This window comes from Pocillopora damicornis, chromosome 11, assembly GCF_964200805.1.
Source record: "Pocillopora damicornis chromosome 11, jaPocDami1.2, whole genome shotgun sequence".
Lineage (NCBI taxonomy): Eukaryota > Metazoa > Cnidaria > Anthozoa > Scleractinia > Pocilloporidae > Pocillopora > Pocillopora damicornis.
In genome coordinates this window covers 261267-272748 of record NC_142680.1, presented here as the reverse complement: position 1 = coordinate 272748, position 11482 = coordinate 261267, and the positions used below count along the sequence as shown (strand labels likewise).

At 37.1% G+C, this 11482-nt stretch overlaps 2 protein-coding genes across 2 annotated transcripts; one reads left to right on the top strand and one right to left on the bottom strand.

The window, feature by feature from the left end:
• The first annotated feature begins 107 nt into the window (after positions 1–107).
• On the top strand, positions 108–5092 carry LOC113676645 (phenylalanine--tRNA ligase alpha subunit). Its single transcript, XM_027193326.2, has 13 exons — positions 108–336; positions 428–565; positions 976–1077; positions 1358–1476; positions 1728–1820; positions 2027–2155; positions 2282–2397; positions 2473–2563; positions 2790–2889; positions 3068–3236; positions 3350–3427; positions 3660–3774; positions 4048–5092. Exons 1-13 carry the CDS (start codon positions 193–195, stop codon positions 4157–4159), a joined length of 1506 nt encoding a protein of 501 aa, XP_027049127.2. The 5' UTR covers positions 108–192; the 3' UTR covers positions 4160–5092.
• A 184-nt stretch (positions 5093–5276) lies between these two features.
• On the bottom strand, positions 5277–11467 carry LOC113676644 (uncharacterized). Its single transcript, XM_027193325.2, has 9 exons — positions 10722–11467; positions 10176–10316; positions 9657–9981; positions 8808–9352; positions 8329–8515; positions 7946–8115; positions 7323–7454; positions 6914–7066; positions 5277–6379 (listed from the first exon to the last, which is right to left on the bottom strand). The coding sequence occupies exons 1-9, from the start codon at positions 11385–11387 to the stop codon at positions 6080–6082; spliced, it is 2619 nt and encodes an 872-aa protein (XP_027049126.2). The 5' UTR covers positions 11388–11467; the 3' UTR covers positions 5277–6079.
• Between the last annotated feature and the right edge of the window lie 15 nt (positions 11468–11482).

Sequence of the window (11482 nt, the reverse complement as noted above, 5' to 3'; positions counted from 1 at the left end):
GACAGTCCTATCCTCTGAAATGAAACTGCTAGCTAGGAAATTGCGGGCCCTTACAATTCATTGATAACTTATCCAGCGGCGCGATATTTCTAGGATTTTGTACTTCGTATAACGCAGTCAGTATTTTCTGATGAAATTTTCTGAAAAAGAGTGGGCTTTATTGTTGCTTTGAAAACTCTTCTCTTCGGAATAATGGGTACTCAGTCCTTGGAGAGACTGGTATTAGAAGGTGTAGAAGAGAGAGGGAGTATCGAGACTTTCGAATTTGCTAAAGAACTCGGGAAAGATCATCAATCTATTGTTGGAAGTGTGAAGAGCATCCATGCTCTCGGGGATGTAAGTGTGTTCCTTGTGCAATGGGGATATTTTATCGGTAATTTAATGAGAAAGATATCAGTAAATGGTGTTTTTCCGGGTGATTTTATAGGTGATAAATGTTGAACAACGACAAGCCGAAGGCTGGGTACTGACGGACGAAGGAAGTGAAGTGGTAGAGAAAGGTAGCCATGAGTTTCTGGTGTTTAAAGCTGTTCCACCAGAGGGATTACCTCAAGCGGAAGTAAAGGTATTCTATGAAATAGATTTTTGTGTGGCAGTTATTTGATCTCTTTTTATTTTGTATGCACCGAATGAAGGAAACTCTCTTTACTTCCTTTGTTTTGATGAAACTCCACATGGATTCTAAAGAGCAGGATGGATGGGAGGCTCCAAATTCCCTTTGACAGGGTGGGGGTGGTCTCCATGATTAAATATACCGAAACTGAAGTTAGCTGTGGTAGAAGGCTGCCTCTATTTTCATGTGTCATTTCTGAATATGCCTGTAAGGTACTTACAGGAAGTTAGGCATATGAGGGCAGATAAATGTCCTAAATACTATCATTATTTTCATCATTATGCAAGGCTGAATCCTCTTCCCAAGAAACTCACAATATCACTTCCATAATGTCATTGTTGTTTATCATTTTGTGTTGACAGAAACTTGGTCCACATGCTAATGTTGGTTTTAGTAAAGCTATGTCAGCTGGATGGCTTCTGTTAAACAAGAATGCAGAGGGAGGACCTAGGGTAATGAGGAAGGTGAGAATGAAATGCTTGAAACACTTTAGACTTATCCTGTTCTTCACTTTCATAAAGTACACCTTGAATCAGCACTGTACAAGGTTCATTCCATCTGTATTTCATCTGAATTTCATCTGTATATAGATGTTAAATCTAAACATAGTAGCGGTTACGCTTGTGTCCTCAAACTGTGAGCAGAAAGGATGAGTAAAATAGCTTTTGTAGATACAGGAAAACTAATTTTAATTATTTTTGGGCTTTATTTCTCTATTTAATCTTTCAAAATATGTTATTGAAGGCTGAGGATGTAAAAGATGATGTCCAACTTGCACTCATAAAAATCAGAGATCAGCAGCTTTCAGACATCCCTGATGCAAAGATGAAAGAATTCAAGAAAAGGAAGCTCATTAAGACACAGTAAGTGCAAATAGTGAAAGATTCTACCCAGCTTAGCTAAAGGACAGTACCTTCTCAGGGCTGTTGACTTTCCAAGTACTTTGCCCTGTAGATTACCTACAAGTCATGTACAGTTTGTTTGCATTTGGTTAGGATCAATGAAACACAAAAGACACTTATACCAGGTGAAAGTACACTTCACCGAGAGTGTCAGCTTTAATTCATATATAAGTTTCCAATTACATTTTAAGCAATTTTCATTGTTTTTTCAGGGTCATCAAGAGCTTTTATGTGACCAAAGGCACTGAATTTACCACATCACCAACAAAACTAGAAGCTGATTTAACAGCAGACATGCTTACAAGGTTGATTTCTTGAATATTATATAAAGTATCATTGTTTTACTATTAATGTAGACAAGAAAAATTTTACTAAAGATTGAAATAAAATTCAATTAAATTTATTCTCTATTGTGACTTCAGATAACAAGTTATTTATCAATAGGTCACAGCAATGCATTTTTATTTTTTATCAGGTGAATTGTGAATATTTTATCCATGTTTACATTTAGTGGTTCTTGGAAAGAGAAGCAATTCAAGCCATACAATTTTGATGCACAAGGAATCATACCAACATCAGGACATCTTCATCCTCTGATGAAAGTTAGAGCACAGTTCAGACAAATCTTCTTAGAAATGGGGTCAGTAGAGAAGTTTCAAAACTGATTCCTTTATGGTGTTATTCCCTTTATACTCTGAGGTCAGTTCAGTTGTAATGAAGAAGATGAAGACTACAAATTACTGAGGAGTGGTTGATCTTTTTTAAGGTTTACTGAGATGCCTACAAACAACTTTGTAGAGAGCTCCTTCTGGAATTTTGATTCATTGTTCCAGCCTCAACAACATCCAGCCCGTGATGCGCATGACACCTTTTTCATGGCAGGTTAGTGACTACTGAATGTTGCATTGGTTAATAAATTGTCAATTCAGTTCTTCTAATATTTTCTTCTGCTTTTAGAACCAAAGTATGCTAAGCTCAAGGAAATGCCTGAGTCCTATATTGAAAAAGTGAAAATCATGCATGAATCTGGAGGACATGGATCACAGGGGTAAGAACTAATTTTGCAACTTATTTTTTACACAATTCAATTTATACTTTGCAATTTAACAAACATTCCCTTGGCTTTGAAGTCAACCAGAGATAGATGCGCTACTCAGAAATGCAGTAGTAAGGATACTGGAAAGGCTACAGCTTTGATTGGAAGAATGACAACTGTATTTACTTGAATGGCTTTCAGTTTCTGATGTGTGATTGTGATGTGATTGATTTTTCAGATATAAATATGAATGGAAACTTGAAGAAGCCAAAAAGAACATTCTCAGAACTCATACAACTGCTGTTAGTGCAAGGATGCTGTACAAACTGGCTCAACAGGTTCTCAGCAATAGTTTTAGCTAATTTAAAAATTGTTTTATTGTATTTAGCCTGGTTGATAGAGCACAAAGATCTTTGATTTTACTTGTTTGAATATTATTAACTCTACCTTGTTTTTTCACTTTTCAATGTTGATGAATTAAATGTAGAAGTCAACTGAACTATGTTTTACTTGCAGGAAAAATTCACACCAGCCAAGTATTTTTCAATAGATCGAGTGTTCCGGAATGAGACCCTAGATGCTACTCATTTAGCAGAGTTTCATCAGATTGAAGGTGTCGTTGCAGATTATAACTTGACTCTTGGGGATTTGATTGGAGTGCTCTATGAGTTTTTCAAGAAGCTAGGTTAGTTTTAAGTATAACTTTTGGTATTTTTGTCACATTGGTAAAAGGGGATTTACTGTATGAAGCAGTAGAACTACAGTCCATATATCAATTATTTTTTTCCAATTCCACAGGAATTACAAAGTTAAGATTCAAGCCAGCATACAATCCTTACACAGAACCAAGCATGGAAGTTTTCAGTTATCATGAAGGTACTCATTAAATAAAATTTCTGCTTCATCAGATTTCATTTATAGACAAATAGAGCTAAATCAGCTGACTAGAACCAATCTTCTGGAGCACTCTAGGTAGTTGACTTCATTCATTTACACTCATTTTTCTTGCCTGAAAAACACTTTCCATAGTCAGTATTGTTTGTGTGGTTATGAAGGTTTACATGATTTATTTACTGTATGTTACAATCAAAGATTTTAAAATTTTCAGGCCTCAAGAAGTGGGTTGAAGTTGGCAATTCAGGGGTTTTCAGACCTGAAATGTTACTCCCGATGGGCTTACCAAAAGATGTGTCTGTTATTGCTTGGGGACTTTCCTTGGAAAGGTAAGTGTTCAGTGAGTGTTATCTGTTATTATTAAACTTATTGTCATGTTGTTTCCCATCTGTATTGCGTTTAAGTGTTAATTACCTTTCACCCCTTTGACTGTTTGTACATTTCATTAGTTGTATTGTGTACTTGTGGTGGATGTTTATATCATCATGTAGTGTTACATAATTTATATCAATTTGTTAGGTTTTTTTTGTATAAATTTTGAGTGAAAAGGTTCATCCAATGTTGGCTGATTGCTCTTTATTTTTGATTTACATTCACTGCAGGCCAACCATGATCAAATACAAGATTTCAAACATTCGGGATTTAATAGGACACAAAGTGGACCTTGAATTGGTTCACAAGAATCCCATTTGTCTTCTGGAAAAATCTAATTGAACAAAATAATGTATTCCACTCTAATCTTTGTTAGAGTGATGTTGAATATTTTTACAGAATTCTTGTCTTCACAATGTTACCAACAAGTTGTCAAGTTTCAATGTATGTACTTGAAAAAAGAAAAGTAACCTTTTTTTTAAAGAGGCAGTAGTATTTTAAACTGGTCTGTGCAACCAGTAAGTGTAACACCTGTTCTTTTCTTAGCTGTCATTCAGTTGGAATGGGTTTGTGCATTGCATTTGCTTTATAATAACATTTAAGCTAAAGGATTAACATTAATTTTGAAACTTCAGCTTTAGGGCCTCTCTACAGCAGCCATTTTACATTATCAACTCAGTTGACTAAATCAGAGTAAATGAACGGAATGTTAAGAAACTCACGTGTAAATTTGAAACTACCAGTAACCCAGAAAATCATCAGACTGATGCTTGTTGCTTTCTTTAATTGTTAAGTGGTTAATGAAACTTTTGGGCCAGTCTTTGTCACCCCCTTGTACTCCTCTCCCCACCATTCCCTCCTCTATCTTTACTCCACTGTTACAAAAGTATGGAGACTGGGGCTTGTGGCTGGGTGATAAAGACTCCCATAAGTCCATCCAAGGAGAGCTGTAAAAGTAATTTGGGGTTTTATAACTTACTGGGGCTCCATATTTACAACAGAGCAAAGTTATTGTGCTATTGTTTTCTAAGCAGAACTTTAGTCTTTTGTCTCTTGCTCAAAGCTGTTGGGTCCTTTTTTAAAGGCAATTTTTGACATCACAAAAAGAAAACAATGCAGTAGATACAGTATAAACTTGGTAACACAATTTCAATGTCCAATGCTAAATAACATTGTTAAATGAATAGTTGGATCTTTTGCCACTGGTAACTTATAACTTAGCAGAGTTGTGTATAGTGACAAGAAAAGTCTGCAAATAAAATCTGCATTATAAGATGTCTGATGTGTGATAACTTATTTGTGTATACCTTGTAAGTCTTACTCAATGATACTCTGTTCAACCAATGAACAGAACAGAGCCAAGCAAGTTTATTGATGGATCAGAACTCTTCATTCACTACTGGCAAACACCACTTTAGAGAGCAGAAATATTAAAGGATGTGGCACCACATGACACCAAAACAATGGAAGTTTCTTTATTGCTGTAACCCTTATGTAGTGTTGTACCAAATTGAAAAACAATCAACACATTGCAAGGTGGGAAGACTTTTGCAAAAAGGTACCTATCATGATTCAGACTAATGATGATCACATCAACCAGGTTGATTATAAAAATTGCAGGTGTCAGCTTGAAAAACTGTCTATAGTGGCCAGTTACTTTATCATCTCAGCTGATAAAACCAAATTATCTTGAATGCCCCCAGTGATGCAACACCACAGTTTGTTTAGAATGTACCCCCTTAATTCATTTGGTGATGACTAACATTTCAGTTCAGCTCTCTGAACAACTTAAACCAATGTTGCCTCTACTGAGCTAGTGGTAAGTGAATACACACAAATGAGTGGGTAAGTACCAGGGTTTCTGCAACTTAGCCCCCTCTTTCAGTCATCCCCCCAAACAAATTGCCTTGAACAAGCAAATGTCATTACCATGTAGGGAAGACAGAATACCTTCCATGGGTGGAAAACAAAGATTTGGCCACACAGTTTGTTAACTCCTACAAATAAATATGCCTCCTTAAATAACATGTTCATTATGTCATATGTTTCTCTTTAAAGGTTAGAATTTTCAACTCTAACTTACATGTACAATTAGCTGTAGACCATAACACTCTATTCTAACAAATGTTCCTCAATGGTTTATAAAGCTTAATAAGCCTTGAACTCCTAGGAAAATACTTATCTTATTTTATTGATTTTATTTAGATTATAAAAGTAACAGTTCATACTGACACTCTCAAATGGCACTATAAATTTCTACAATCAGACATTTAACTGTTTCTGCCTGATCAAAATTGCATTACGGTGAGCATCAAGTTTCTCCACAGCGGCAAGTGTTGCCACTGCTGGTCCAATGTTAGCCAAACCCTCCTCTGTTACATGCTGGGCTGTGATGTGTTTCTGGAATGATGCTGTTGATACACCACTGTACATGCGTGCATAGCCATATGTTGGAAGGGTGTGGTTTGTACCACTTGCATAGTCTCCACAACTCTCTGAAGAATATGGCCCAAGAAATACAGACCCTGCATTCTGTATATCTTTTAAAGAATCTTCAGCATTCTAGAAAGCAAACAAATTATATGATATTAAAACAATATAAACGGAAAAAAATTATTTCAGCAAGGTTGTGATTGTTAATTTAATTTTTTCCCCTCCTCTATATGATATAAGCTTCTTCAAACTTCTCTTATTGCCTGTTAACCCTTTACCCCACAAGAGTGATAAGGATCTAATTTCTCCCAACAGTGTCAGGAAATGAAACAGAGAATGAAGGAAATGATTGCAAACTCAAGAAGCTCCCAATTGTCAGGCAAACTCTCCTTACTATATTACAGGAAATGTATAGAGAAAAGTTTGGAGAATATGCACACTAATTTTAGGGTGTAGAGGGTTAAGTTAGATTTAAACATACAAGGCACATGAGTCACACAGGACAGGAAGAAGCCCTTACGCCTCTTATTATGCCTTTTAATATGTTTGCAACTCTAAGCTTCAAAGCAGTTCTCCATGATTAAATCTTATACCACGGTATGTTTGTACAACTGGGCTCACACACTTGGAACAACATTCAAAGTATCTTGCCCGTTAGCAAACCTTTGTGTTAATGATGAGATGTTCTGGAGCATATTTGTTACTGAAGCACAGAGCCTGACTCATATTTGACACTTTTATTACAAAACTCTTTAAGAGAGACTCTCTGACAATTTTTTCCCGAGGCAGTTTCTTTGCTTGAGCATCCACTTGACTCTAAAAAATTATGAAAAAATGAACTATATATTAATGAGGCACCAATTAAATATCTTATGAAGACTACATTTTTTTTTGCCAAAACAAATCCATGTTTTGCTCTTTCACTTAATAACCACCTAAGGGCAAATTAACCCTTGAACTAGAAAAAGTGATTTACATGTAACGTCTCCCTAAAATATCCATACATTATCTAGCAAACAAATAATCTGAATACTCAAACTTATCAGGTAAAAATAAAAATATAATCTGTCACCTGAATCATGGCAAGCTGGTTATCACTCAAATTAACAGCTACCAACACCACTTGACTGTCTGTTCCATGCTCTGCCTGGGACAACAGATCAGCTGCCACAAATGAGGGATCTGCAATTGCATCAGCAATGACCTGTTGATTACAGAAGAACAAGAAAGATATATAAAAAACTGAAGCAAAGATGCATGGAGTACCCAGGATACAAAATAAAGTGATATAATGATTGTACCATTACTAATGGCACCAGAGAAAGTCAAGATACTGAGTGTTTTGCACCCAAAGATGGGGGTAGAGATCTACTGTGGGTGTGACATGCACACCAACCCCCATCACTGCTACCCAAATGAGAAACTAGTTAATATTAAGAGTAATTATAAGTGTAGTTGAACAAAAAAGTATTACGGTGTGCTTCTACATTCATGATGGCAGTGTATGACACCATTGAAAAGCCCTGCTTGGGTCCCTAAGAAACAGTGACCAGCCTCTGGGCCTTAGGGTTAGGCTTTAGTTTATAGATATATTTAATATATCTGACATATCCTTTTTCAGATTCAAGATAACAGAACTCCAATAGATTCTTTTTCACTTAGAGTTACTAAGTAACTAATATTGATTTTACACACCATAACTTCTGATGGTCCTGCAGGCATATCAATACTGACACAAGCTGAGCTATCATTTTGCACCAACATTTTGGCCATAGTTACAAATGAGTTCCCTGGACCACACAGTTTGTCCACTTTAGGAACACTTTCTGTTCCATAAGCCATTGCTGCCACCGCTTGAGCCCCACCTGACTCAAAAATAAAAATCCTTTGGTGCTGAGCTCAATTACTTAAAAAAAAAGAGTAAAATTCAAAGGTTCAATTTTTTCCTCAAAAAAATTAAGAATCTCAATGAACCTGAAGCATTCAGGTTTATTGCATTCAACAATGGGATAACACAAACACCTGATCAAATGCAACCTCTGATACTGTTTTCTTTCCATGACCAATAATTTCAGTACCTGCTAGTAATATTTTGGAGACGCCAACTTTCTTTGCAATGTAAAGGATTTCAAGAGAAACTGAACCGTCCTGCTTGGGTGGGGTGGCCAGAATAACCTCTTTGCACCCTGCTACCTGGGCTGGAATACCCAGCATAAGAGCAGTTGATGGCAAAACAGCACTACCACCAGGAACATACAAGCCAACCTGCAACAAACAAATTTCAAACAAGAGCTGTTAACCAGCAAACTATGAAGGGATTGGCAGTGCATGACCCTTAACAGACCTCCAAATAAATCAAAAACAAATTGAAGAAGACTTCTGTTTGAGTTGAAATAAGAGGAAAGAACTTCCAGAAAAACAAGATCCCCTTGACTGATATCAGATGGAATACAATTGATTTATTGTTCATTCAGCAATGCTGAACTGCTATAAATACCATGAGCACACCATACCAGCTAATTTAACCACAAGATGGAATTTTGAAGTGTTTACTCACTCTTTCAATGGGTCGAACATGTCGAGAGCACACCACACCCTTGCATGTTTCTACCACAAGAGGCTCCAGGTCAAGTTGTGCCTTATGGAATTTGTAGATGTTGTTGTAAGCCAAATCAATTGCATCTTTGACCTCCTTATCAAGAACTGGTTCATCTGTGGCAGACATGTTGATCACAGGGCTACTCAGCTTAGCTTTATCAAACCTTTCTGTTAATTCCAGCAAAGCCTTGTCTCCATAAGTTCGCACATTGGTCAAAATCGGTCCCACAATAGCTTCTAGTTTCTCTTTGTCAACCACTGCAGGACGTTTACAAAGATCTTGTAATTCCTTATCACTAAGAAGCTCAAAATCAAAGCTTCTTAAAACAGAGTTTTGTACACTGACTGTAGATGAGTTAGCTTGGGCAGGAGCATGTACTTTTGTCTTGGTTATAGAATGGCCATTACAGGGAGACAATTTGCCAAGTTTTGCATTACCAGGACGTCGTCTAACCTTGAGTGACCTTTGATCCAGAACTTTTTCAATATCACTCAGAGAAACTCCTAAGAAAAAGGAATGTAACAACAAAATCTGATTTTCTATTTCAAACAAATACAAAGCTCTAAAATAAGTCATTGCTTTGTTCAACACTTTTATCATCATCATTACTATTATCATAATAGTTTCTTTACTTCATGGGTAGACTTCCCTCTCTTAAACCAGCAATTCCCCCAATGTCTTAAAACTGTCTCCCTGCCCCCCCTCCAGATATCTGTTTCTCTCTGACATTGACAATCCATAAAAATGTACCCAACAGACAATCATTGTCACTCATCTTCCCCTTCCCTAAACACAGCTTTTACTCACCTGCCTTGGCACATTTCACTAGTGTGAAATACAAAACATCAGCTGCTTCCCAAGTAATCTCCTCTTTTGTTTCAGATTCACACAATTCCTCTGCCTCTTCACGGATCTTGGCATGCAGCAGTTTACTGTCATTGTACAAGCGACTTGTGTAGGATCCTGGAGGAGCTGACTCTTTGCGGGACTTTAATGTATTCATCAGTAATGGTAAACCATTGTTATCTCCAAAGCAAGTCCATGTGTTAAGGTGGCAGAATCCTTGTCCAAGCTGACGTACAACAAACTTCAGGGTATCACAATCACAGTCTAAATGAATTTGCAATAAATCCTGCAAACAAAATTTTATTTGAAAATTCAATCCTTAAGCTCGGACAAGACAAAGATTCTTTGTGTTAGAAAAAGAGAGTTAGCTCCAAAGTTTGCTTTTTCCAAAATCCAAAAAGTAGACTTTAAGAGTAAGAGCTTGCTTTCTTCACCAACTCAGACTTATACATCATTTTTTTTTCATACTCAAGAATTTACCTGTTGGTTTCCAGATGTTTCCCCTTTCCTCCATAATCCTCTTTTTCTTGAAAAATACACCCCTTTCTTGGTTTTCACTGCTTCTTGAATACTCTCAGAACTTGAATAACACAATCCTAATGCAATATTATGCTCATCTGTCTGAGAATGACAACAAAAAAGTGTGCAGTTTAATAAAAATTAAAGAAAAAAAACTGAGTTATGTTTCACATTGAGTCCCACACCTCTGCCTCACCAGATTCAGACTCTATCATGCATCTGACATCTTATCTTACTTTCTGTACCTTATCAGCTCCTTCAAAACATACCACCCCCTCCCTCCTCTCTCCAAGCCACCTCCTCCCTCAACAAGCACTGGTTGAAATTAATGAGGGGTGTGCACAGGGTTTTACCATGAGAAGTGGTGGGGAAAGGATCCTAAACTAGCATCTTACCTGCATTTGGTGGCATTTCAAGTTGTTCTACCATAGTAAATCACTACCTTTTCTGGACATGCACCTTAAAACCTCCCACAACTGACCCATGTCATATACATAAGAGACTTACCACAAGAGTTGGGTAGAGTCCATCAGATCGGTCACTTTTAAGACAGGATGCGATAATCTCTCCAAGACTGAGATCATTTAGCAACCAAGTTGTACTTAGTTGAACCTGAACTCCGAGGAAGTGAAGCTGTGAGATGGTTGAGGACAAAATCACCCCATCGATTGATAGTATGAGTTTCACATCGTCACACAGGTGGGTCTTTAGTTCCTTTATAGACTCGACAAGGCATGATTCATCAGCAAGGGAAGCTTTTTTAGGACACAAAAGAAAAGTGCTAGATCTGTGTTTTAGGTCATTGATTTCTTCGGCCAACTCAGCTACAGAGCACTCTAGATCAGGTAATTTGCAGACAATCCTTTCTCTGGGTAAAAATTCTCCCAGGCTATGCAGTTGGTGATCTTTGTTAAGGATGACACTGTTAGCACCAGAATCCAGTATATCTAAGACCTCGTCTTCAGAATTCAGTTCAATTTCTACGCAACAAGAGGTCCTATGCATAACTTTCTTTCCAAATTCTTTTGTCTCCTGGACTTTATCAAGATAAACGATGGTAAACTCTGGGCACAAAGAAATTGTATCGAGGCAGCCTGTTACATCTTCAATTTTTTCCCCATCCTTTGGATCCACTAGAGTCCCTCCTTTCAGATATACACTTGGGATTATCATTTTGAACGTGCTGAATTTTTGAAAATAAAAATAGTAAAGTGGAAATCATCACGTGGAGGGCCGAAAATGGGACCACATTTAATACATCAGCGGCT